We start from the raw sequence: 24,843 nt of genomic DNA on the forward strand, positions 1-24,843 counted from the left end.
GTCAATATTTTTTTTTCAGATACTTTCATAGAATTTCTTCTATTATCAATGAAATGAAATTATTTCAAATATGTTAGAAGAAAATCTAAACTCTGTTAAAAAAAACCTAACTCTATTATATAAAAGCTTTGTTTTAATTCGTTATTGTTCTTTTGTATAATTCGTACATTTTCTAAGATATCTCGAGGGTACATTTTATTGCACAATAAAGTTTAAGATAAATTTTTATTACCGGAAAGCAAAGAAAAGAAGACATAAGTCGCTTGCTATAACAAGCAATAGTCCATTGACCATTTCCAAGTGTTTTCCATGAATAGTAAAATCAATATGTACATACGTAGAGTTCACGAACCCTTGTCCATAGCAACCACAAAAGCTTCGATCTTCTAAACTTGATTCTCAACAATGGTTTCATGGAAATTTCTATCTGGAATGAAATATAATTACATAAGATCCGTATTATTTATGCAAATCAATCCATGTAAATCATGTGTCCGTGAATTTTTAACATTTATTACTTTCCTCTAGTAAGAATACAATTTTTACACTATATGTATATTTCTATAGAAATTATATATAATACATAAGTATGTTTTTTACAATGTAAAATATATGTGAAATATTTTAAATTGGATAATAAATTTATTCTCCCGCCAAATTGTTTTAAAAATCATTATGCCCATCTTTAACAATCCAAAATCCCCAGATATTCCAAATATTTTGATATAATTGATGTAATATACTTTTGTGAAAAATAAGTCACATAATCGATAAAAAGTCTTGTTATTCTTTTCATTTTTCATTCCAAAATGGATCTATAATATTACAAAATTATTTTAATTGATTGCTTTAAAGACTATTATTGGTATATTTATTTATGTATTTATATCATTACAAATTATACAAATGCTTGACTATCTCTTGCATGACATCTTTCGTCTTATTTAATTAACACTGATTCCATGTCAAAATTTTAAATTAACAAAGCGAGAAAACAAGTTGTCCAAAAATGTCGATTACAAGCTTAGATGAAAATACAATAAGACTTATAACTACTACACAAATTATAACATCCATATATAGTGCTGTCAAAGAATTAGCAGAAAATGCTTTTGATGCAAATGCAAAAAACATTGAAATTAATCTCGTACGTATATAATTTTAATTTATATTGCTTTTTATGTACACTTTGTTTACTTATGTGTGTATTTCATATATAAATATAACTAATTAATATTTATGTCACAAAAAATGAATCAATTTTATATATCTATTTTAATTGTATATCATAATGTTTTTAATTATTATTAGGTTGATAATGGCACATCACTAATAGAAGTAAAAGATGATGGAGATGGTATTTCAAAAGTAGATGCTTCGTATATGGCTTTACCATCCTGTACTTCTAAGATATCAAATTTTGCAGATTTAGGTAATACTTATTGTTATGACAGTTTAATTGCTATTTTATATGAATTGAATTATTAATAATAACCATTTTTTTATCTTATTTATATAGGTATGCTAAAAACTTATGGATTTCGAGGTGAAGCATTAAATGCATTATGTAGAATCAGTAATGTTGTTATTATGACAAGAACAGATAAGGATGAGGTAGGCAGATTGTATAATATGGATAACAACGGAAATATTATGACATCAGAATTATATTCAAGGGCCAGAGGTATTAAAAGTTTATATTAATAATCGCGTAATGAATTTTGTTTACTTTATATAATTTTTTGTGTTAGGTACAACGGTTCAAATCAAACAAATGTTTAAACAGTTACCAGTAAGAAGAAAATTAATTACTAACAAAAAAAAAGCAAACCAAGATATTAAATTAATAGAATGGCTGCTTAAAAGTTTTGGAATATGTAATTACACAGTAAGAATTAGTTATAAAGTAAACAATAATGTCATATTTATAAAACCAAATCTAGATAGTATCAAAGAAGCAGCAGAATATGTGCTTGGGAGCAAAGTTATGTGTAATATGAAGTGGATTACTTATGAAGAAACTGAGGTATATATAAAAATATGATTTTATACTACAAGAATAAGGAAATAGTCAATCAAGAATAAGGCATAGTTAATCAATTAAAATATAATAAGTAATATTGTACTATACTTTTTATGGTATTTTAGGCTACAATACAATTAATGATTCCTGATAAAGAAATACAGGATATAAACATTTGTCAAACTAATAATTACATTTTTATCAATAATCGTCCTGTTAAATATAAAGACATTGAAAAGGTATGATTTTAATTGTATAAAGATTAATTAAGCTTTGTTAGACTTTTATATTACAATTTTTTTATTGGTTACTTTCTTTACTAAACTAAACGTTACTTTCTTTATAAAATAAAATATTGCTGAAAAATAATATATCATATATATATTATATTAAAAAAAATACTTGAAAGAACTTCGTTTTTTTATTATTAGGCAGTGAATGACATAATCTCAGAATACTTTAGTCATAAACTGTCAATAAAAAAGAAACCAATATTTCTTGTACATATTTTGATGGATCCAATGGATGTTGATGTTAATTTAGAACCTAATAAAGATGCAGTACTTTTAAGAAATCAGGTATAATTTACAGATTGCATGAAAACTATAAAAATCATGGTACATATATATTAAAAACTATATATATATTGTAGCAAATAATTCTTGATGCTATAAATCGACTTTTAACAAATTTTTATGGTATACAAAGGGAGGAACAGAAAAAAAAAAATTCTGATGAAATAAGTAATTATGATCAAGATTACTCATTGATAACTAACGAAAATATTTTAAAGACAGAATTACCTGTATGTAAAAGACGCAAAATTTCACCTAATATGAATGAAAAAGAAATTAAAAAAGCTATAAACAGAGAATCAGTTCCACAAAAGTTTAATAAGAATTCAACTGAGTTATTGAAATACCAAATTATTGAAGACATAACCCACTGTAAAAACACATTAAATGATCCAATAAGTAAAGATGGGAAGAATAATGTTTCTGAGGATGAATTAGAAGTTATCGCAAATTATTTAAACACTACATCAGCTTCACATAACTCAAGTATACATAATATAGATACCAATTGTACATATCGTAATCAACTTAAACATGATTATACGTTAGTATAAATATTATATAAAAAATAGCTTTTAAGAGGATATGCATTTAAAAACGAAATTTAAATATTACATTTAGTTTTAGCAACAATCCAATATATACCAATAACTCATTACTATATAATTTGAATTCGACTGATAAGAAAGTTAACATTCATCAGACTGTAAATATATTAGATAATCAAATTGATATTTCAAATGAAAATATTAGTCAGTTACCTGTAGTAGACCTAGGTGAAGATTTTGAGTTTGATTTTATATTAAATGAAAGAAGTAATGTAAATACACATATTAATAAAACACATGATATACAAAATAATGAAAAGGATAATAACTTAAATGTAAAAGAAAAGAATTCATTGGAAACATGGAGTAAAGGACATGTAGAGGGTTTAAAGGTACATCTACTTTTTTAATTCAACAAAAAATAAATGTGTACCATTTTACAACAAATATACTTTTATGTGATAATAGGGAGGTACAGATGTAAAACCATTTATCGATTGTACAAACCATATATCATTAAGTAATAATTCTTACACTATAAAGACAACATTTGCCAAATTTGCAAATGACATCAGATCAGAGAGTAAATATATTGCATCATTTTCCTTTTTATATTATTAATATCGTATTCTTTGTAATTTGTGTACTACAAGTATTTATAATAATTATAATTAACTTTTTTTAGTAATACAAGAAAATCCTGAACTATCAGCAGTAGAAGTTGCTCGTAAAATAACAGATATTTGGAAACATTTGTCATCTCAAGAACATGGCTATTATCAAGATCTTGTCCATGAAGAGAAAGCAAATAAAGAAAAAATAAAAGAAGAAAAACTAAAACAGAAACTTGATGAAGGTGTTAAGAAAAATAAAAGACGATTTTTACGTATGCTTGAAAATATGAAAAATTTGAATACATCAAAATCAGAAAATCTAGCAATGAGAACTACAGTACCTTGGGATATGAATATAGAAAAAGTTACAAAAAATTTCCAAAATAGGTAAATTATAAACATGAGAAATTATAATTATTAAATTGAATAAATATTTTATTACATTTAATATTATTAAATATTGAATTAATATTTAATCATATAACAATTAAATTCATATTTCAAGATTAATATTTTTATATTCAGAAAAAATAACAATACTTTTATCTTTTAGATGTGATTATAATAATATTCATCATGTAGTAGGATTAATTAGTGTGAATTTATGGATCATTAAAAATAGTGCACAGCTGTGGTTACTAGATATTTCTCATATTTTGAAAGGTTTAAATAGCACTGACTTAATCTTAGATAAGGTAATTTTCTAGTTGTATTATTACTGTAATTAATTGTAATTTCCTAATTGTATTATATTTTTACAGATATTAATTTAATTTATTTTGCTTCAATTTATAATTAACAACACTTTTAATTCTTGTGTACTTACAGATACAATCTCAAGATGTTGAAAAACTTTTTAAACAATGGATTTTAGAAAAAAAAAATATGTCAATGATATTTCCGATATACACATTAACATGAAATATATGCTTATCAAATTAAGATTTATATACACATATGTACATTTAACAAAAATTTAATATAATATTAGTACTTATTACATTAAGGTTTTATTTATTATAATAAAATATAAAATATTTTACTTACTGGAAAATAAATAAAATATATTTGCTTTTGTATATTATTTTTCAAAAAATATATATTTAGACAAAACATTATCAAAGAAGTGAGATAAAATTATTCTTATATGATAATTAATTATTTTTATTAGTTTTATGAATATTCTGTGTATGGATTATAATTATTGATTTCCCAATATCATTAATGTCAGCACGATCATTGCATGGCGCTTTAAGAGTTATTGACAATTCAGTACTAGTGTTAAAATATGTAAAAATATAAAATTATATTGTAGTTTTAAAAATTATATTCTTTAAATAGAAAATTAATGTAAAAGGAAGATTATATATAATAAGATTAATTAAATGTTTAATACAAATAAATAATAAGAAATTACTCTTGAAGAATATTTTAGGTTAAGTATGGTGTCGATATCATAAATTAATATCTTGAAAATATTAGAATGGATAATGTGATAACTGCAGAATGTTTGACACTTGATTTTGGACCTTTTGAAACTGTACATCGTTGGCAACGTATGCCTGAATGTGATGAATTTGTTGGTGCTAGGTAAATTCATTTTTAATAACCTATTAAAGGGTATCATTAAACTTTAATTAACAAAATAATATTTATGTAAATTAATTTTTTTGATTTTTAATTGTAAATATTCATAAAAAATTAATATTATTCTCGTATTTATTTGATTTAACAGACGTAGTAAGCATACGGTTGTGGCATACAAAGATGCTATTTATGTATTTGGTGGTGATAATGGCTCAAGAATGTTAAATGATCTGTTGCGCTTTGATGTAAAAGAAAAATCATGGGGTCGTGCATTTGCAACAGGAACTCCACCAGCACCACGTTATCATCATTCAGCAGTAGTACATGATGCTTCAATGTTTGTATTTGGTGGTTATACTGGTGATATACACTCAAATTCAAATCTTACCAATAAAAATGATCTTTTTGAATATCGTTTTTTAACTGGACAATGGACAGAATGGAAATTTATTGGGGTGTATGTTATTATAATTGTATTTTATATAATTGTATTCCAATAATTGTATTTTATAGTAATCTTTATAAATTTGATAAAAAAATATTCCATTGTAGAACACCTGTTGCGAGATCTGCACATGGTGCTGCTGTATATGACAATAAATTGTGGATTTTTGCTGGCTATGATGGAAATGCAAGACTTAATGACATGTGGACAATATCTTTGTTGGTAAGATTTATATTTAGAATGTGTTAATTATTTTCACTAGCTTGAGGAATGTATATTTTTTTAGCCTGGTGATACACGCATTTGGGAGAAAGTAGCTCAGTCTGGCGATTGCCCTCCAACTTGTTGTAACTTTCCTGTTGCTGTAGCTCGTGAATCTATGTTTGTATTTAGTGGACAAAGTGGAGCCAAAATTACCAACAGTCTTTTTCAATTTCATTTTAGAGAAAGACGGTAAATAAATGTAACATTAAATAATATAAAATATAATACTTTACATTCATAATTATTCGATTTTTATTAGTTGGACCCGTATATCAACAGAACACATTCTTCGTGGTGCACCTCCACCACCTGCACGTAGATATGGTCACACAATGGTAAGCTTTGACAGGCATCTCTATGTTTTCGGTGGAGCAGCTGATTCAACTTTACCAAATGATCTTCACTGTTACGATCTGGATACACAAACTTGGAATATAGTACTACCATCTACTGACAGTCAGGTTTGCTTAAAAATTATTTTTTATTATATTTACTATTATATCATAATTATTATTACTATTACAGATACCATCTGGTCGTCTTTTTCATGCTGCAGCAGTGATTGGAGAAGCCATGTTTATTTTTGGTGGTACAGTTGATAACAATGTACGTTCTGGAGAAACGTACAGGTTTCAATTTTCTTCCTACCCTAAGTGCACTCTTCATGATGATTTTGGAAGACTGTTAAATGCTCGTTTATTCTGTGATGTAGAATTTGTAGTAGGTGAAGGCGATACAAAAATACCAGCACACATAGCTATGGTTGCAGCTCGTTCTCAATTTTTAAGAGCTCGCATTAGGCAAGCGCATGAAAAAAGAGAAAAACATTTGGAAGAAGTTTTAGGTTCTGCAGATGTACCAGTTAAAGATTTACCTTTATTAGAGGTATATTTTAAATAACTATCAATTTAAAAGAAAAAACCAATGTTTTTATAAAACATGACAATAAAATGTTATTTTTGTAGGTAAAATTAAAAGATGCTGTTCCAGAAGCCTTTGAAATGGTATTAAATTATATCTACACGGATCGTATTGATCCTACAAAAAGATTTGAGGATACATCAAATAGTCGATTTGATGATCCTTTAAGCAATGGCATCGTCCTTCTTATGATGGATGTTTATCGTCTTGCAGTTCAATTTAATATGAAACGTTTAGAGCAATTATGTGTGCATTATCTAGAAGCAACTATAAGTCATGCAAACGTATTGGAAGCCTTACACAATGCTGCACATTTAAAGTTATACTTCATTAAAGAATTTTGTCTTAGTTTTATAGTAAAGGAAAGCAATTACAATCAAATCGTTATGAGTCAAGAATTTGAGACATTGGATCAACCATTAATGGTAGAAATTATTAGAAGACGACAAGTGCCACAAACGAGAAACTTTTCGAAACAATACGAATCTGGTACAGGTATGTTTCATTGAAATTAATTTCGAATATTTTTCAATAATAATTTATTTTTATTAGGAACAACTTTAGAGCAAGATATGGAGGCATTTTTAATAAGTATTGGTAAAGAATTCTGTGATATAATTTTGATGTTGGATGGTGTGCCTATACCAGCACACAAAGCTGTTCTCGCAGCACGATGCAGTTATTTTGAAGGCATGTTTCGCTCTTTCATGCCTGAAAATAATATAGTTAATGTGGGTAATAAATTTACTATTAAATCTATATAATATAATTTATTTGTAATATTAATAATTTGTTACAGATACAAATTGGCGAGATGATTCCATCAGCAGAATCATTTGCTTCTTTAATGAGATACATCTATTATGCAGATGTTTCAATGCCCCCTGAAGATTCTTTGTATTTATTTACAGCTCCAGTTTTTTATGGTTTTACAAATAATCGGTTACAAGCATTTTGCAAACAAAATCTTGAAATGAATGTTACTTTTGAAAATGTTATACAAATTTTAGAAGCTGCAGATAGAATGCAAGCTAGTGACATTAAAAAGTATGCATTAAATCTTATAGTACATCATTTCAGTAAGGTAATTTATAATTATTTAAATAATGAATATTATTATTACATATATAAATTTTATTATCCAACATATATTATTTATATTCATAAGGTTGCAAGACTACCAAGATTGAAACAATTGAGCAGAGAATTATTGCTGGATATATTAGAAGCATTAGCAGATAAGCATAGTGAAGCAAGAACATGTCAAGATATGACAAATGATTGCTGATAAATGTAAGCGTTGAATCAGTATTTATATAATTCATATATACATTTGCTTCTAACCTTTCAAGATAAATATATGGTTTATTATAAGTAATCAGATATATTTACCTTTGTTTATTATTTTTAGGATTCTAATTAACACATTTTATATATAATATATATAAAGATTATATGTTAGTATTGTATTGTATCAAATTGTACTGCTGTTCATAATTGACAAAGATTGCACTCAAAGATAACTGTGTACAAGTAATTTTATCCATTTAAAGAATCATCATATAATTCAACAACACATTTTTATATATCTGTATAATTATATGTTTATGTCATTATAGGATAATGTACAAATTTATAATAATTTATTAATTTTTGAATATTATAAAATTATTTACAAATGATGTTCTCATATCAAATCATTATATTTCTAAAATATCAGTTATTATGATATTTATGATAAAATATTGTATAAGGTTAACATGATAGCGTCTAAAAGACAGGCACAACATCTTCGGATCCCCTGGTGCTACCCTTTTTTTCTAGATTTAATATTACAGAACCCTATATTATGTGTCAAATATCAAATATTACATGTAAAAATGCTCAATACATTTAATTACTAAAATAAATCTGTATGATTAATATATATTGCGCTAAAAATAGTATTATATTTACGATGAAATCGACTCTTTTTTTTTAAATATATAAATTTATTCGAATTTTGTAAATATCTTATCAAGACCATCATAACCTTTCATTCCTATTTTGGTACCAGCAACATGACAAGCAAAGGTTATAGCTGTCTGTAGAATATTTTGATCAATAAATTCTGTTTGACTAAATTTTGAATTTTCAATATCATGTTTCTTTGACTGACTTTTTTTAACAGGACTGTTTGAAGAACCTTTGTCTTTATTTTTAGCAGAAATTTTTACTTTGTTCAAATAATGTATAACCCCTGCATTAAATGTATCCCCAGCACCAAGACTGTCTATTATTTTTTGTGGTGGAAAAGCTGGTGATTGTACTGTAACTCCATCCGAAATACATGCCATTGCACCTCTATCACTCCAAGCACAAATAATAATTGTTCTAAAAAAATATGTTAAAAGATACATACTATATTTCATATAATTATAAATTCAATTTTTTAGTTCTTATACCCTGGTTTAGTTTTTGCACTGATATTTTTCAATGTTTCACTCATATTGTTATATCCTTTACTTCTTGCAAAGTCTTTTGATATAAATACTATATCGACATAAGATAATAAATCTAATAATTCAGGTATAGATTTTTCTATCTCCAAACTAATAGTAATAGTCATATTCCATTTATTATTTTTTTCTATATTTTGCTTGTCTGATAATCTCATAGACTTATTGTAGTTTTCTATATTTTGCATCATAGATAATATTTCTGTTATATTTCTGCCCTGAAGAAAAATAGTGATTAAAACTATTAAAAATATGGATCAAAGTTAATTATGTTCCTACTTCAAAATGAATCCAACTATAGTTCTGCAATTTCAGTTGCATAAAATCTTTTAATGTCAATTCTGGTAGATCCGGATTATAATGTAAAATTGTACGAGTTCCAGTACTTAAACTTAGTATAACTGTTGATACAGGACATCCAACACCTTTGATCTCGGGACAATGTGAAAAATCAATATTATATTTTTTCATGTCATTTTGTAAGAAATTAGTATGTTCTTCTGCACTAAATACTCCTAAGAATTCACATAAATTTCCTAACAAAGAAAGAACAGTGCATGTATTTGAACTATTTCCACCTCTTTGCTGTTTATATTCAACAGACCTAAAAACTTTTATTCGATCAGTAATAACAAAATTTACGAATATTTTGTTGTGTTGCAAATTAACACATACTTTTGTTCACAATCCTCAAGAGGATAATATTTACATGTTTGTACTATATCAACACAGCTTAATCCAACAGTTAAAATTTTTGTATTACTGAACTCCATTGAAAAAGACGTACCAATAATCTTCCTGTAGAAATTTGCAATTATATTGCTATAACACGAACCTTAAATAATAAAATAGTAAATACAAAATCTATCAAATCATCATCATTAAAGATGATAAACAAGTAAAAGTTCGTATTTTTCTAATCTTTCCAAATTATATTTAATTTATATATTCAGATAAATCGCTCAGCATAATATTTCATAAAAATAAATACTATTTTTTTGCATTATCTGAATATATTATGTAAATATGGTGCAAATAAATCAGTGAATATTAGTAGAATCACTTTATCATGTAATTACGACATGAGTGATAAAAATATGACTTAATGTACGATAATATTAAGTACTTATATAGAATTTTAAATTCTTAAAATTATATTTTTTAGATAAAATATTTTTACAATATTAATAAAATAATTTAGCAATATTTACATATAAATTAACTTTGATTATAATAAATACACATTAATATTTTATTTAATTGTATATGTATATAATATGTTATATAATATGTTATGATATAAATATGTTATAATGTGCTATAATAATATGTAGATAAGAATATGTGTTATTTAATATAATAAATTATTCATTGTAATGATGAAGAAAATATTCTCAATTATGCGATTGGAAAGTTAAATGAAATAGTCTTTTATGTATTGGCTGTTAATTATCTCAAGTATCTGAGATTTTAGTACCAGAAACAATTTCATTGGTTGCTATTGCGTAAAGAGGAATATTTGTTCGATTTTACAAGATTAAATTATTCGTTAAATAATAAGTTATAATTTATTTTAAATTTAGATTATATATTAAGTTTTTATTTTAAATGAATGAAAAAATATAATTTTTTCTTTCTTTACAATTAGAGGAAAAAATTAATAAAATCACACAACCTAGTTTATTTTAGGACCATCTAGACTACCAAATATTTTTTCCGACATATTGCTGATGATTACTACAATCATGCGTACCATACATACGTACATATATGTAGGGTAATAACTCGACTGTATTCTATATTTGTTTCATATAAAACAATAGTTTTCTTTCGATTGTATTGAATCATTTATATAAATTATTTGAATTAGAAAATTTATTTGTATTTAATAATATGTGGGCAGACACTATTTTAATTGTTTTCATTAGTGTATGTACAGCATTATTAGGTGAAGGTAACTTTAAACCATACAATAAATTTTAATTTTTCAAATGTTGTAATTGAAGTAGTTTACTTGATTTAGTTATGATCATAAATATTATTTTTGCTCTTATATTTCCAGGATTAACATGGTTGATGGTGTATAGAACTGAAAAATATCAGAAATTAAAAGCAGAAGTAGAAAAACAGAGTAAAAAATGTATGATGTCAAATTGTTTAATATAATAAAAATATATGATTTTTAATGTTATAATATAACCTTTATCTTATTTTTAGTGGAAAAAAGAAAAGAAGCTCATGGCGATTCATTAGATAAACAACAAAAAAAGAAAATAGAACGTGAAGAAGAAAGGCTAAAAAATAATAATAGAGATTTATCGCTTGTAAAAATGAAATCTATGTTTGCAATTGGATTTGCATTTACTGCCCTTTTGAGTATGTTTAATAGTATATTTGATGGCAGAGTAGTAGCAAAATTGCCATTTGTACCAATAAGTTGGATACAAGGTTTATCACATAGGAATCTACCAGGCGATGATTATACAGAGTGTTCTTTTATATTTCTGTATATACTTTGTACCATGAGCATTAGACAAGTATGTATAAACAGTTGTATAAGTACATCTAATGTCAAATATGTTTAACATTTATATTTTAATTTTAGAATATTCAAAAAATGCTCGGCTTTGCTCCTTCAAGAACAGCTAGCAAACAAAGTGGTAGTATCTTCGGACCGCCACCTCAACAATTTAAATAATTTTAAATTATAAAAAAATAAATACATTTGTATATTATTTGGTATTAGTTATTTCAAACTATTTCAGCACATTAAGACTATTCAAGCATAATATTAATAATTATAATAATCAAATTTTACATTATAGACTAAGTGTATAGTATATATACAAAAGTACTTACCATACTATTAAAACTGACTTATCAAAACATTAATTACAATGTTATTAAGAAGATACAATTGATTATTTAATGTAATTTAGCTGTAGAAAACACAAAAAAGAAAAATATCTGCTATTACATTATTTATCAATATTTAGTTATATTCAATATTAAAAAGAAAAATTGTTTACGATCATTGCAACGTTATATTATAAATATTTCTAAATGTACATATAATAAGATTAAATTATTTGATCATGTAATAGTATCTGAATTAATTGCCTTAATTCTAGAATAGTTTAAAATAAATGTAACCAATATTTAAATAAAGTCCAAGTTATGTAAAAATAAAAATTACTTTCTGAATGAATAATAATATTTTATTTTAGTTTATTGTTATTATTTATTGCATTTATTGTTAATTTTATAATTTTTAACGTGGAATTTTGAAAAGTTTATTAAAAATTTTAATTTAAAATATCAACGAGATAATTGGTTATCTTTTGCCGCTTAATTGGTAATATCCAATCACTGCAAACATATCTCTATTTTTCTGCTAATAGTAAGGATTCAGTATAATTCTCAAGATGGCAGAAACAGCGAATTTTTAGTAGACTGAGAACTACGTTGTTGTTTATTTATCATATATATGATACAATATATAAGTAACGTTATAATCTACGAAAAAATATTTTTTTGTAAATATAAGCAAAAATGTTTTACTTTTAAACAATATAGTCTGTGCAACATTAGTGTCCTTATGTGTATTTTTCTTTGCAATCTTAGAAAATAATTTTTTTACATCAAAATTTTAGAAAAAACTTTTTTTTATTTTCGAATTATTTACAAATAAGATGGATCCACGAATACATAGGAGATTAGAGTCGGAAAAAGGGCCAGGCGATTTGGTTAGTAGTATAACCTCACATTTTAATTCAGTATTGAATATATATACGTATGTTGACAATTGTATACATTATTATACTTAAATTATTGTATTATTATTATACTTGGATTCAATATTATATAGATTTTTATGAATTAGACTATTTATATATTATTTATAATATTGATATTTTGCACTATAAGAAAAATAAAATTTTATTGTAGTTATATAGTTATATAGTTTATAATTATGTTTCAAAACTATTTTTTGCAGTACAAGATGTATGTTTATTTTTATCTTTGCCAAATTCACATAATATATATTATTATATTACTTTTTATTGAGTTATTTGGTTCATTGTATTTTAATGGAATTTATAATATTATCAACATATAATAGTAAACAAAATGTTAGCAACTTTACTTGGTGAATATACTATTATGTGATGAAATAATAATCTAACTTATAAAAAATCTATGAATTTTCAGATTGTTGAATGGTTAAATGAAGCTTCTACGTGCCTTGCTATAGATGTAAAAGTTTCTAATTTATGTAAAGTCCAAGAAATTTTATTTAACAAGGAACCACAATTACTTCCATTATATTTGGATGAAACCATACAATTTTCTTTAGATAGAATTGCTGAGGTTAGAAAGACAGTTACAGGGTTTATTGAGGAAGCAGGGTAATTGTTATTGCTATTTTTTTTATAATATTTTGTTAGATATATTTTTATTAAATTAATTGATAACTAGCTTTTATATTATATATCTACATATCTAAGACAAATACTAAATATAAATTATAGGGTAAAACAACCAGAAACAATACCACGAATAGTTCCAGTATTATTAAGACTTGTCTCTGATAAAGCACCTTTAGTAGCTAAAAGAGCTCTTCGAGCTAGTGGGAGAATTCTCAGAGCAGCTTTAAAATGGATTTCTTATGCAGCCGTAATAACACCAGAAATGGAAATGGCATGGACTCAACTTAGTTCTCTAAAAGTTCAAATTATTAATATGATAGATAGTGATAATGATGGGTAAATTCTGAATAGATATAAGTAAGGATACAAATAAATTTATAAAGTTATAATTAAAAAATATTGCATTACAGCATTAGGACACAAGCAGTAAAATTTTTGGAGGGAGTTGTTTTGATTCAAACTTATCCAGATGCAGATGCTCCGAAAAAACCAGATGATTTCTCTCTTGAAGATATTCCATTAACATTAAAAATAGCTCGTAGACGAAAATTAGAAGAAGAAGCAAATCATGTAATGGATTTACTTATTAAATTTCATGGATCCCCACATGTCAGTAGTGTCAATTTAATGACATGTATGGGTTCTTTGGCCTTAATTGCTAAAATTAGACCACAATTTATGTCTAGTGTAATTCAAGGTACTTGAATATGTTGATTTAATAAAGTAATAAAAATAAGACTAGGAAAAAAAAATATAAAGTAAATTAGGCATATTTTATCAGCTTTACAGAAATTACAACATGATTTACCTCCTACCTTGTCTGATTCTCAAGTCACAAGTGTACAGAAGCAATTAAAACTTACTTTGCTTGGATTAATGAAACATCCATCTGGTATAGAATTTGCTTCAACTATTGCTAAGTTATTAGCTCAGCTTGGTGCCAAAGAACAGGAAATTATCAAAGCTTATCCTAAGCCAGAAGATGTCAGACGCATTAAAAAACGTCAACAAGTAAATTAAATTTTAATTGAATATAATATTTAAATTAATATAATATTTAAACATTTTCCTATTGTTATTTTTACATAGGAAGCTGTAGCAATTGCTGCTAAGCGAGCAAAATTTGATACTCCTTTAATACTTGAAGAAACTGAAGCAGTAGCAAGTCCAATTCCAGTACCAAAATTACCTGAATTAATTGAACTCTCTGAAAGTTTTATAGCAGAAAGATTAAGTGTAGAAATAGCCACAGAATTAGTAATGGACAGTATGGTATGTACATTTTTATGTAATAAAATATATTATAATGTATTCAATATAAAGTAATTGAAATATTATAATGTATTCAATATTTTTAATAGGCATGGGTTCCAGATACTATGACAACTATTTTTCAAAGAGAATATCAACCAACTTCAACAACAGATATAAATGTACAATGTCAAACGATTGCAAAACTTTTAGCTGCACAAATTAAACAAGCAAAGGCAAAAAAAAGTAAAAAAGATGCCAAAGATGAGGATGCTGTAATGGAAGATTTGATAAAAAATCCAACCATTAGCGTAGCCGAAGCAAAACGAGAACGAAAACGTGAAAAAGATAGAGAAAAGGAAAAAGAGGCAAAAGCATCATTAGAAGCACATGAAAAATCGCTTGCCAAAGCAAGGAATCGTTTGAAATCTTTAAAATTATCAGAAGTTACAAAACCACTTACTAAAGAAGGAAAGGAAACGATGCTATTAATGGCAGTTAACAGAATTCTGATTGCAGAAAAAGTTGCAGTTCTTGGTGGTGTCTCTGCTGTAAGGTATAATAATTAATAATATAAATATGAAGAAATTAATATTAAGAACAAATAAAAAGTATCAAAAGTAAAACAATACGATATATAACAAAATATTAATGTTGTAGGTCAAAAATCTTAACAACTTTAGCAGCAACTTTTAATCCATATATTAAAGAAGCAGTACTACATTATATTACAGATGATATGAGAAATCGTCTAGATTTAGCCTTAGGCTGGTTGTATGAAGAATATGCCTTATTACAAGGTTTTCAAAGGCGAACAACATTAAGTACAAAACCACAAGAAGCACCACATCAAGCCTACAATTTCTTGTTATGTACTTTAGTTTCTGCAATAGACTTAATTCAAGGAAAAGATCGCGACACTTTATTATATAGGTAATATTTGTTTACTTATTATATGCTAATTTTGTTATGTTATATAATATTATATTTATCTATTAAAATCGAACATAATCATAAAATCAATATCGTAATAGATTGTATTTAGAAGCTCCTTTAATTACGGAAGATGCAGTGGAGGCTTTGAAGATGGTTTCTTCAGACGAAACAAGAGGTCTTGCACCATTGCAACTATTAAAAGAAATGGTTATCAGAAGACCTACAAAGCAATTAGTTTTTTTGAATGTTCTGTTATGTCATACAGGACACGAAAATAACGCGGTATGTTGTTTTTATAATATTACTATAAATATTTTATGATATTATTTTATGATACTACTATAAAATGTAGCGTTATTAGTTGATTTATTTCTAGAAGTTATATTATATGATATTATTTGTTTTAATAGATAAGAGAGGCAGCAATACAATTGGTTTGTCAATTATATGGCCGACCCGAATTAAGCAAACTTATAGAAGAATATGCAGTTCTTTATTTAGGCTTTTTACGTTTGCAAACTCCTCCTGAAATAGTTTTTGGTCAAGATAGAGGAAGACCTCAAATAGAAAACCAATGGACAGAATCCACTACTAGAGCTTGCCTAGGATTATATCTTGCTTTATTAAGTGAACATCAAGATCTTATTCATGAGTTAGTTCTCTCATGTTTTCTAAAATGTTTATATGAGATCAAAATATAAAATATAATATTTATTCCATTAGGTTAGCAAGAGTTTATACATCAATGGGAGCTGATGTAAAACGCATGGTTCTCAGATTAGTTGAAGGACCTGTAAGGTCGTTAGGAATGGGTAGTCCACAATTACTTGCACTTGTTGAAAATTGTCCAAAAGGTGCAGAAACTTTGGTCACTAGAATTATTCATATCCTTACAGAAAAATGTGAGTAAATTGAAAGTTTGATCTACCCCATAATGATTTATAATATTATAATATATTATTTTATATGCAGCTATTCCAAGTGCGGAATTAGTAGCAAGAGTACGAGAATTATATCAGACAAGAGTATCAGATGTAAGATTTCTAATACCTGTTTTAAATGGCTTGACCAAAAAAGAAGTTATTGCTGCTCTTCCCAAGTTAATAAAATTGAATCCTATTGTTGTTAAAGAAGTAAATATCTTTTTCTCGAAGTTAATTCATGAATAATTTTTAGTCAATGCTAGTATATCAAATGTATAAAATTTATCTGTATTTGTATAGGTATTTAATAGACTTCTAGGTACACACAACAATGATAGTGGTGTACCACATACATCTCCAATTACGCCTGCAGAATTATTGATAGCTTTACACAATATTGATCCTAGCAAAGCAGAATTGAAAACTATTATAAAAGGTTTATTATTTTATTAATTCATTATATTAGTTAAAATAATTAATATTTTCTTCTTTATTTAATCATAAATTAAATTACTTTACAGCAACTTCTTTATGCTTTGCGGAAAATCAAGTTTACACACAAGAAACTGTTGCCGTCGTAATACAACATCTAATGGAAATGACGCCCTTACCTACGCTATTAATGCGTACTGTTATACAGAGTTTAGCTCTTTATCCTAGACTTAGTGGATTTGTTATGAATATTCTTCAGCGTTTGATACTTAAACAAGTATGGAAACAACCCAAAGTTTGGGAAGGTTTCGTTAAATGCTGTGAACGTACAAAGCCACAAAGTTTTGCTGTTATTTTACAGTTACCTCCAGCACAATTAGCTGAAGCATTAAAAATGGCTCCAAATTTAAGAGCACCTTTGCTAGCTCATGTTGAAGCATTTGCTGAAAATCAGGTAATTTTTAGTAATTTGCATATAATACTAATATTTTCTTTTATATCTATTAGTATTTATTATTAATTATATATATATTACAGAAGGCACACATTCCACAATCCATAATGGACGTTATACAAGGCAAATCACTATGTGATATGCATGATGAATTTGATATTGTAAATATTTTTTTATTATAACTATAGAAATTTCTGATACATTTTACTTTAATATTTATTTAATTTAATAATTCAAAACAGCTTGATTTACTATAAAAATAATTATTATAATAATTTAAATATTTTATATTTTAAATTTTATTTACAGGCACCTCCTGGTGATTATCCATCCGAACAAAAAACAGATACAACAGAAACAGATTTATCAGAACCAGCTCCTCCTGGTTTAGACTAGCATAAATTTATTTCAATTTTAGGATCTGAAACATCCTCATTTAAGTATCTCAATTTTAATGAATTCTCATTATGAACTATAATTTATTTTCATCGTAAATACTTCAAATATGATATCTTTTTATAATATGATACCAATACTCTTTTATTCAGGAAGAGTTTCATAATTGTTTCATAATAGACCGTATAAATTTATCTGTCAAAAAAAATGCACTTTATTTGTGTTGATAATATTGTGCTATGTTGATATTTTACGTACGTAAAATACTTAATATTTTATAAAATTTTTCATATTTATCATACATATATGACATAAAACAAATTGATGTATATTACTTAGTAGATGACGTCTATTAATAAGAACATATTCTTGGAAAAGTGCTCTATATCTTTTATAGACAACGTCCGTATATAAATATAATACTAGAAAAGTTGAAATTCGTAATCATACCACTGTAATATGAAAGTTATTTTATAAAAACTACAAATTAGAAGAATATAAATTTTATGAAGTTTTTTCAGAGAGTTTATTTACTTTTGTAAGTAATTTAAAGAGGTTTCATATTATTAACACTATTTTTGATTGCAGACACTATAAATAATTTATCCTTTTTATAATCGTACTTTTGATATATATATTCGTTTTAATTTATTTTTTTAATTTATCTTATTAAACACATTATTCGAAAGGCTTTCTTTCATACCGTTTGTTTTAGACAAATGAAAAAAAAACAGTCATTATTTTCAAATTCTTATGTTAAAATGTATATTATGTTTATCCTTTTATTTTTTAATAAGAATACATGAGAGTTCCTACATAAAAACTATTAATTATAACTAGTATAATTGCACTTGTTTGATCTTACTGTTTTTTTAGTAATAATCAGTATATAATTTTTTAATGTTTTAATGCTATTTTTTTTAATAAATTAAATATACGAAAGTTAAAGCAAATACGAATTTCAAAGTAATTAAAATATTGTAAAATTTATAAAATCGAATTGAAAATTGAAAAAGATAAAGAAAAAGAAATAAAATTTTTTATATAAAATATATTTCTTAGGTTCATTTTTTCAATATTATTATTTTTAATAAAATTTAATTTATTAATAAACAAAAACCGATTACTATCATCTAAACAGTCTTTATTATTTTTTGCAATAAACGAATATGAAACTAGATTAAGAGAACCAGCTCCAATAACCTTGACATGCTATCAAGGTCACTGTCTTAAGAAACAATCTAAGTCTCAGTTTAGCTGAATCGTAATTATAAATTTTAAACTGCGGCAATAAATACTACAAGCAAATTCGAGGACATTGAAGACGGAGAAAATCTTGTAAATTAAAAATGAGCTTATTTCATGGTACTTTGTTCGCGAAAGACAATATTTTATGGATAGCCTTTTATCTTTTTATTATTTTATCTCTTCATTCATTACTATCAACAGCTACTAATACAATAAGTTATTAACTAACAATAACAAATTGATGGACATAGAATCGTTGTTAAAATAGACGAAGCAAAATTAGGAAAAAAGAAAATATAATAAAGGTTATGTTCTTAAAGAACAACAGGTTTTCGGAAGAATAAAGTAAGGTAGTGACAAATTATTTATTGTTTCCGTATATGATCCTCAAGGTATACTTTAATTCTTCATATTCAAGTAATACTTATAACTTGCTACATAGTGTTAAGATTCATTATTTATTGTTAGAGAATATATATAGCGAAAAATAATTTACCTTACGAACACAAATGTTATCGCAAAAAAAATTTAATTGAAACCATTATAAACATCCAGATATAAAACATAAAACACTTGTGGCGTGAAATGAGAGCGACAATATCATATTATGGTACACGTATATACATAACATTATAAAATATTGTAAAATTTATATTTAAAAAATATGATAAGTTCAACGGACATATAAATGATTTTATTGAATTAGTAATAACCATATTCATTATAACAGATATTTATAATAAAAGTTTTTCTATTATATCATAAAAATGTATTATTAATTTTTGAATGCAATTCTCGTCCCGTTTCGAGTAAAAGTCATAAATAAAATAAATATTCGAAAGTTTTCCTCGAAATTCGATAATTTCTCAAGGTAATATTTTGACGTATATATGTATGATATATTTTTCATCTCTAGGATATAAATTGCATTAAGATTGCATCTTTTTCGTATATAGAGAGAAGTGAAGCCTCACCCATGCTCAATCATTCAATTTATTACATATAAATTAATGAATATTAAGAGTATATTTTATAAACTGTACATAGTATTTGAAAATTATACAAAAATCATGTAAATTCTTTAGTTAATAAACTTTTGATAAACAACGAATGGCTAAGATCTTTTGATTGTTACTCAGAATAGTTATCTTGACAATATGTCAAGGCTAAGATTATTCAGACTGGTTTCCCTAATCTAAAATGTTACTTCTAAATGAATATAAATTCAACAATATATTTATGATTTATGTAAAATTAAAACAATAGAATGATGAAATATATCTATAACCTATTCGTTTACATTGACAGTAAAAAAACAAATAAAATGTCATGATATGTTGCAACAATATAGTCAATATTCTTATATCATCCAAAATCAACTCCAGTATCTAATAGGTCTCTCAACATGAAAGAAGCCTTCTTGGGTAACATTCTATAAATAAAAACATAACATTTTTTTAATACATATATATGAACCGTTCATAGGTCAAAGCAATTTATTCCACTTTTAGAATTTTGTAAATTTTAGTGCCAAAGAATTTCATTGATACTTAACTTTTTATACTTAATATAATTCCTTAATAATGTGTACAACTTTATCAATTAGCTCTACTTATTGTTTTGTGAAGTTAATCAATTTGGCAAAAAAGCAACTCATATAAAAATAATATTAGTATATAATATTAAAATTTTACTATATGATATTAAATAATATATATAAAAAAGAAATATATATATATAATGAATATTCACAAGTTACCTAAGTAAAAATCCAATATATAATAGATATCCTGGTACACTAAATTCCGTATAATTTTTACGAACGCCATCCAAAATTTTTTTGGCTGCTTCTGAAGCAACCATTGTTCCGAAATAACTAGGTATTCTGTAATAGAAAGAAAAGAAAATTATATATCTTTTAAAATCTATTTTTCATTAGAGTATCAAAATAATGTAAAATTAAAAACAAACATACCTAAATCGAATATCTTTAACTAGTTCTGCTCTAACAATGAATGGATATACATGAACTAAGGTAATAATAATATTACTATTAGAGTGCCTTAATTCTGTATGTAAAGATTCTGCTAAACCTTGAACTGCAAATTGTGCAGCAGATAAAGGAACATTTCCTTTACCACCTGTAAAACCAGAAAATTCTACTACAGATGACAATTTATTATACAAATTTTTATACAAATTTTATAAATATAATGTCTGTTATACCTGAAAGTCCTGCTACGGAAGACAATGTTACAATGTGTCCTCGGCCTGCTCGTTGCATACTTGGCAACACTGAATCTAATAACTAAAATATGAATTATACAATTTTTTAATTATATTATATATAATAATTTAACTTATAGAATATAATATCTATATAAACAATGAATCAAGTATAGTTATTGTTATTTACCCAAAAATGACTAAGAACTGAAACATTAATGGTTTTTCTTATTTCTGGTGGTTCTCTTATTAAAGCATGTGAGCTAGGAAAGCCACAACAATGAAACAGCATTGTGATTTCACCTATTTCTAAGATAATTTTAGTTACTGTAGCAGTTACCTGTAAAAGTATATGTATTGTAAAGCCAAAGTTTAACCATAAATGCATTATTATCTATAGAAAATCTTATGTACTTGATCTTCGTTTGTCACATCACAAATATATGGTTTTGCATTGCCTGATAGTTTTATAACGCATTGTACAGTGGCATTACAATTTTCTGGATTGATATCGACACAAGCAATAATCACACCTAATTGACTTAATTGAACAGCTATTTCTTTACCTATTCCTCTTCCAGCTCCAATAACCTAAATTATTAGACATGATATTTACCATTGTAATCTTGTATAAATTTATAAATATCTGTTATAAATGATAGATATTTAGAAGCATATTTTATAAATATTACCATAGCTACTTCTCCATTGAGGCTTTTTAATGATGGTGGATTAAAAGTTCGATAAAAAGCAATCAACATTGAACAACAAATCTCCATTAATAGAATTATGAGATCTAATATAAGAACAAGCAATGAGTATAATCTGAGGAACATATTTGTTGTAGCTTTTACACTTTTCCTGTAAATGTAAAATTTTTATTATTTCATGTTGAATTGAAATTTTATTTGTAAATATTTTTATATTTATAAATATATTTTATTTAAGATTTAGTATAATGTGAAATGAAATTAAAGTTATATTCATTATATCGAAAACTATACCCTATATAGAAGAATTAATTTAATTTCATTTTGATAACATATCACTTTATGAATTAACTCTTCACTATTATATCGCGATTATTTAAGTTTGAAATCTTTTTATTTAAATCATACATAACCTGAATATTATGATAAGTAGAAATAATTATTGATATGATAATTTGTTGTGCTTGTTACACGTATCAATTTCTAATATATATGAATAAATGGTAATGACTGATATGTGTTTGATTATATGTTAAATATACAAATAAATATAATAAATTAAATAGCATATGAACCATTTCAGTTAGTCAATGGAATATACATTCGTCTTTATTATATATATAATCACTGACAATATGTAATATATACTATCTGATAGGATCAATTAATATTACTTACTTTTATTATGCGTTTTGAATAATCAAAATTAATTATTAAATTTATAATACTTATTTATTTGTAAGCTGGTTTAAATTATTATTTAATTTAATATTGTAATTTCGTTGTTTTATTCTGAATGTTATATTTGTTTTATAAGGACATTGAATTAAAATAAAAATTTTCTGGTGAGTAGTAATTGTAAACACATTTTTTTCAGAATTCAAACAAAGCGCGGCAATATGTTCAAATTTAAGAATTAATCATATGTAACCAAGCAACTAAATAGTTTGTATAATAAGTGAATTTTTCTATTCGTTTACTGTTATCTCAAGTTTGATTTTTGATATCAGACGTGAAGTACTTTATATAAATATAATTTTCTGAATATTTTTCAAAAGTTTCTATATAACATTAAATTATATTGTCTCTTTTATGAGAATGGTATCAATAGAATTAGAAGAAAATGAAGTAATTACAAACCTTATTCTTGGCCCTCCAATAGAGTATGCGAAACGAAAGAGGTAGCATTAAAAACATTATGTAAATAGAGAATTAAAAAATATTTTTTTTTTTACGTTTCATATTATTATCTTGCATATAAAGTATGTTTTTCTTAGAACTTCCCCACATTTACATTTCACTATTTATGTTTCTGTAACTGTTTAAAATATGTCATATAATATTAATATAACAGTTTTAGAATAATTATTCTTTTTTTTTTTTGAAGATATGTTTCTAAATATAAGGAATGTATAAAAGCAGAAATTAAGAAAGAAAAATATGCACATCGTACATTTGGTCCACCAAAAGTACTGTTACAATTACCATCTCAATATTTGAAAAAAAGAAGCCGGAAAGAATATCGCAAAACGGGTATAGAACATGTACATATTCGTAATCCAGAATATCAACAAAAGTTACCATCATGGGTCCCAATAAAAATGAAAATTAAAGAAAAATGTGGAGAGTTGCCTATAGATCCTGTAAAATTAGGGCATATCAATTTTAAAAAACAGAATATTATTGATGTTAAAAAATTTCATCCCCATAAACTTAAAGAACGATATGTAGATACACGGTATGGAGACTCTCATGATCTAAAATCTAGTGGATTATATCCTATTTATATACATAGAAAGGTATCTTGTTTATATAAGCATGCAATTTATAAATAATTAAACATTTTCTTCTTTTCTTATTAAAATTTGTTCATTTTTAGGGCTTTGGAAAACTTCCAAAAATTATGAAGAAAATAAAATATGAAGTAATGAATAAGGAATTAAAAGAAGATAAATCAAAAAATGATAAACGTATTGATGAACTTAAATACCACTGCATCTCTGAAGAAGAAAGAAAAGAACTTTTAGATGTATGAATATATCAGGATTATTGACATTGAAAATATTTCTAAATATGTTAATAATTTTATTTTTATTTTAATAGGGACTGAAAAAAAGGTGGGATGAAATAATGAAAGAATTTCAGTGTTTACCATTTATAATTGATACTCCACCAAAGGTACAGAGAAAGGCAAAACTAGAACATGAATTACGGCAACTTGAGAAAGATATTGCAACTCTTGAAAGACATTCTTACATATGTGTTAGTAATGATAATGAAAACGAATGAAAAAAAAAAAAAAAAAAAAAAAAAAAGTACACTTGTAAGTATTCAAAAATAAGACCTTGAAAGGCTACATCAT

General features: G+C 25.3%; 7 protein-coding genes across 13 annotated transcripts; 5 read left to right on the plus strand and 2 right to left on the minus strand.

Moving 5' to 3' along the window:
* The first annotated feature begins 775 nt into the window (after window positions 1–775).
* LOC118444407 (uncharacterized) lies at window positions 776–4,756 on the plus strand. The gene is made up of 12 exons (XM_035872653.2): window positions 776–1,147; window positions 1,312–1,432; window positions 1,520–1,684; window positions 1,752–2,026; window positions 2,149–2,262; window positions 2,455–2,601; window positions 2,676–3,142; window positions 3,220–3,538; window positions 3,615–3,729; window positions 3,832–4,147; window positions 4,314–4,455; window positions 4,589–4,756. Exons 1-12 carry the CDS (start codon window positions 1,010–1,012, stop codon window positions 4,679–4,681), a joined length of 2,412 nt encoding a protein of 803 aa, XP_035728546.1. The 5' UTR covers window positions 776–1,009; the 3' UTR covers window positions 4,682–4,756.
* Window positions 4,757–5,207: 451 nt separating this feature from the next.
* On the plus strand, window positions 5,208–8,529 carry Lztr1 (Leucine zipper like transcription regulator 1). Its single transcript, XM_035872573.2, has 11 exons — window positions 5,208–5,350; window positions 5,496–5,804; window positions 5,900–6,014; window positions 6,079–6,245; window positions 6,316–6,517; window positions 6,582–6,941; window positions 7,022–7,472; window positions 7,530–7,708; window positions 7,777–8,061; window positions 8,146–8,270; window positions 8,389–8,529. The coding sequence occupies exons 1-10, from the start codon at window positions 5,244–5,246 to the stop codon at window positions 8,263–8,265; spliced, it is 2,295 nt and encodes a 764-aa protein (XP_035728466.2). The 5' UTR covers window positions 5,208–5,243; the 3' UTR covers window positions 8,266–8,270; window positions 8,389–8,529.
* Window positions 8,530–8,646: 117 nt separating this feature from the next.
* LOC118444373 (ketohexokinase) lies at window positions 8,647–10,704 on the minus strand. 2 transcript variants are annotated; one of them, XM_085656473.1, is made up of 5 exons: window positions 10,687–10,704; window positions 10,151–10,310; window positions 9,755–10,079; window positions 9,422–9,693; window positions 8,962–9,350 (listed from the first exon to the last, which is right to left on the minus strand). In XM_085656473.1, exons 2-5 carry the CDS (start codon window positions 10,246–10,248, stop codon window positions 8,969–8,971), a joined length of 1,077 nt encoding a protein of 358 aa, XP_085512599.1. In that variant the 5' UTR covers window positions 10,249–10,310; window positions 10,687–10,704; the 3' UTR covers window positions 8,962–8,968. The 2 variants fall into 2 exon arrangements, with proteins under 2 accessions (XP_085512597.1, XP_085512599.1); XM_085656471.1 differs by lacking the exon at window positions 10,687–10,704 and having other exon boundaries at window positions 8,647–9,350; window positions 10,151–10,479.
* Window positions 10,705–11,217: 513 nt separating this feature from the next.
* LOC118444335 (calcium load-activated calcium channel) lies at window positions 11,218–12,459 on the plus strand. 3 transcript variants are annotated; one of them, XM_085657187.1, is made up of 4 exons: window positions 11,218–11,252; window positions 11,538–11,615; window positions 11,693–12,012; window positions 12,081–12,458. In XM_085657187.1, the coding sequence occupies exons 2-4, from the start codon at window positions 11,552–11,554 to the stop codon at window positions 12,171–12,173; spliced, it is 477 nt and encodes a 158-aa protein (XP_085513313.1). In that variant the 5' UTR covers window positions 11,218–11,252; window positions 11,538–11,551; the 3' UTR covers window positions 12,174–12,458. The 3 variants fall into 3 exon arrangements, with proteins under 3 accessions (XP_085513313.1, XP_035728403.1, XP_035728402.1); XM_035872510.2 differs by lacking the exon at window positions 11,218–11,252 and adding an exon at window positions 11,259–11,423 and having other exon boundaries at window positions 12,081–12,459; XM_035872509.2 differs by lacking the exon at window positions 11,218–11,252 and adding an exon at window positions 11,259–11,429 and having other exon boundaries at window positions 12,081–12,455.
* A 433-nt stretch (window positions 12,460–12,892) lies between these two features.
* On the plus strand, window positions 12,893–18,870 carry Sym (symplekin scaffold protein). The gene is made up of 16 exons (XM_035872577.2): window positions 12,893–13,221; window positions 13,688–13,884; window positions 14,008–14,241; window positions 14,316–14,602; window positions 14,687–14,916; window positions 14,995–15,177; window positions 15,267–15,712; window positions 15,817–16,089; window positions 16,191–16,374; window positions 16,503–16,744; window positions 16,816–16,994; window positions 17,065–17,225; window positions 17,316–17,451; window positions 17,537–17,901; window positions 17,985–18,062; window positions 18,211–18,870. Exons 1-16 carry the CDS (start codon window positions 13,168–13,170, stop codon window positions 18,295–18,297), a joined length of 3,336 nt encoding a protein of 1,111 aa, XP_035728470.1. The 5' UTR covers window positions 12,893–13,167; the 3' UTR covers window positions 18,298–18,870.
* Window positions 18,871–20,151: 1,281 nt separating this feature from the next.
* LOC118444385 (17-beta-hydroxysteroid dehydrogenase 13) lies at window positions 20,152–23,311 on the minus strand. Of its 4 annotated transcripts, none has more exons than XM_035872599.2 (8): window positions 23,160–23,311; window positions 22,464–22,632; window positions 22,186–22,362; window positions 21,962–22,111; window positions 21,772–21,853; window positions 21,521–21,686; window positions 21,305–21,430; window positions 20,152–20,977 (listed from the first exon to the last, which is right to left on the minus strand). In XM_035872599.2, the coding sequence occupies exons 2-8, from the start codon at window positions 22,605–22,607 to the stop codon at window positions 20,911–20,913; spliced, it is 912 nt and encodes a 303-aa protein (XP_035728492.1). In that variant the 5' UTR covers window positions 22,608–22,632; window positions 23,160–23,311; the 3' UTR covers window positions 20,152–20,910. The 4 variants fall into 4 exon arrangements, with proteins under 4 accessions (XP_035728492.1, XP_035728491.1, XP_035728493.1 ...); XM_035872598.2 differs by lacking the exon at window positions 23,160–23,311 and adding an exon at window positions 23,057–23,123; XM_035872600.2 differs by lacking the exon at window positions 23,160–23,311 and adding an exon at window positions 22,895–23,031.
* Window positions 23,312–23,468: 157 nt separating this feature from the next.
* Window positions 23,469–24,770, plus strand: LOC118444387 (enkurin-like). The gene is made up of 4 exons (XM_035872602.2): window positions 23,469–23,662; window positions 23,869–24,280; window positions 24,361–24,510; window positions 24,585–24,770. The coding sequence occupies exons 1-4, from the start codon at window positions 23,574–23,576 to the stop codon at window positions 24,768–24,770; spliced, it is 837 nt and encodes a 278-aa protein (XP_035728495.1). The 5' UTR covers window positions 23,469–23,573.
* Window positions 24,771–24,843: the final 73 nt, after the last annotated feature.

Source organism: Vespa mandarinia, chromosome 1, assembly GCF_050613455.1.
Source record: "Vespa mandarinia isolate Hongniang chromosome 1, ASM5061345v1, whole genome shotgun sequence".
NCBI classification, from domain to species: domain Eukaryota; kingdom Metazoa; phylum Arthropoda; class Insecta; order Hymenoptera; family Vespidae; genus Vespa; species Vespa mandarinia.

Excerpts from the sequence above, each read along its gene's own strand:
- LOC118444407 (XM_035872653.2), top strand. The coding sequence starts at position 1,010 with ATGTCGATTACAAGCTTAGATGAAAATACAATAAGACTTATAACTACT. Across the intron at positions 2,602-2,675 it reads CAGTACTTTTAAGAAATCAG|CAAATAATTCTTGATGCTAT; the intron begins GTATAATTTACA and ends TATATATTGTAG. Across the intron at positions 3,539-3,614 it reads GACATGTAGAGGGTTTAAAG|GGAGGTACAGATGTAAAACC; the intron begins GTACATCTACTT and ends ATGTGATAATAG.
- Lztr1 (XM_035872573.2), top strand. The coding sequence starts at position 5,244 with ATGGATAATGTGATAACTGCAGAATGTTTGACACTTGATTTTGGACCT. Across the intron at positions 6,015-6,078 it reads TGTGGACAATATCTTTGTTG|CCTGGTGATACACGCATTTG; the intron begins GTAAGATTTATA and ends ATATTTTTTTAG. Across the intron at positions 7,473-7,529 it reads ACAATACGAATCTGGTACAG|GAACAACTTTAGAGCAAGAT; the intron begins GTATGTTTCATT and ends TATTTTTATTAG.
- LOC118444373 (XM_085656471.1), bottom strand. The coding sequence starts at position 10,248 with ATGGAGTTCAGTAATACAAAAATTTTAACTGTTGGATTAAGCTGTGTT. Across the intron at positions 9,694-9,754 it reads ATAGTTGGATTCATTTTGAA|GGCAGAAATATAACAGAAAT; the intron begins GTAGGAACATAA and ends ATTTTTCTTCAG. Across the intron at positions 9,351-9,421 it reads AGTGCAAAAACTAAACCAGG|AACAATTATTATTTGTGCTT; the intron begins GTATAAGAACTA and ends ATATTTTTTTAG.
- LOC118444335 (XM_035872509.2), top strand. The coding sequence starts at position 11,369 with ATGTGGGCAGACACTATTTTAATTGTTTTCATTAGTGTATGTACAGCA. Across the intron at positions 11,430-11,537 it reads TACAGCATTATTAGGTGAAG|GATTAACATGGTTGATGGTG; the intron begins GTAACTTTAAAC and ends TTATATTTCCAG. Across the intron at positions 12,013-12,080 it reads GTACCATGAGCATTAGACAA|AATATTCAAAAAATGCTCGG; the intron begins GTATGTATAAAC and ends TTTTAATTTTAG.
- Sym (XM_035872577.2), top strand. The coding sequence starts at position 13,168 with ATGGATCCACGAATACATAGGAGATTAGAGTCGGAAAAAGGGCCAGGC. Across the intron at positions 13,885-14,007 it reads GGGTTTATTGAGGAAGCAGG|GGTAAAACAACCAGAAACAA; the intron begins GTAATTGTTATT and ends TATAAATTATAG. Across the intron at positions 17,452-17,536 it reads ATTGAAAACTATTATAAAAG|CAACTTCTTTATGCTTTGCG; the intron begins GTTTATTATTTT and ends ATTACTTTACAG.
- LOC118444385 (XM_035872599.2), bottom strand. The coding sequence starts at position 22,607 with ATGTTCCTCAGATTATACTCATTGCTTGTTCTTATATTAGATCTCATA. Across the intron at positions 21,854-21,961 it reads CAGTTCTTAGTCATTTTTGG|TTATTAGATTCAGTGTTGCC; the intron begins GTAAATAACAAT and ends TTCATATTTTAG. Across the intron at positions 20,978-21,304 it reads TATATTGGATTTTTACTTAG|AATGTTACCCAAGAAGGCTT; the intron begins GTAACTTGTGAA and ends TTTTATTTATAG.
- LOC118444387 (XM_035872602.2), top strand. The coding sequence starts at position 23,574 with ATGAGAATGGTATCAATAGAATTAGAAGAAAATGAAGTAATTACAAAC. Across the intron at positions 23,663-23,868 it reads GAGTATGCGAAACGAAAGAG|ATATGTTTCTAAATATAAGG; the intron begins GTAGCATTAAAA and ends TTTTTTTTGAAG. Across the intron at positions 24,511-24,584 it reads AAAGAAAAGAACTTTTAGAT|GGACTGAAAAAAAGGTGGGA; the intron begins GTATGAATATAT and ends TTATTTTAATAG.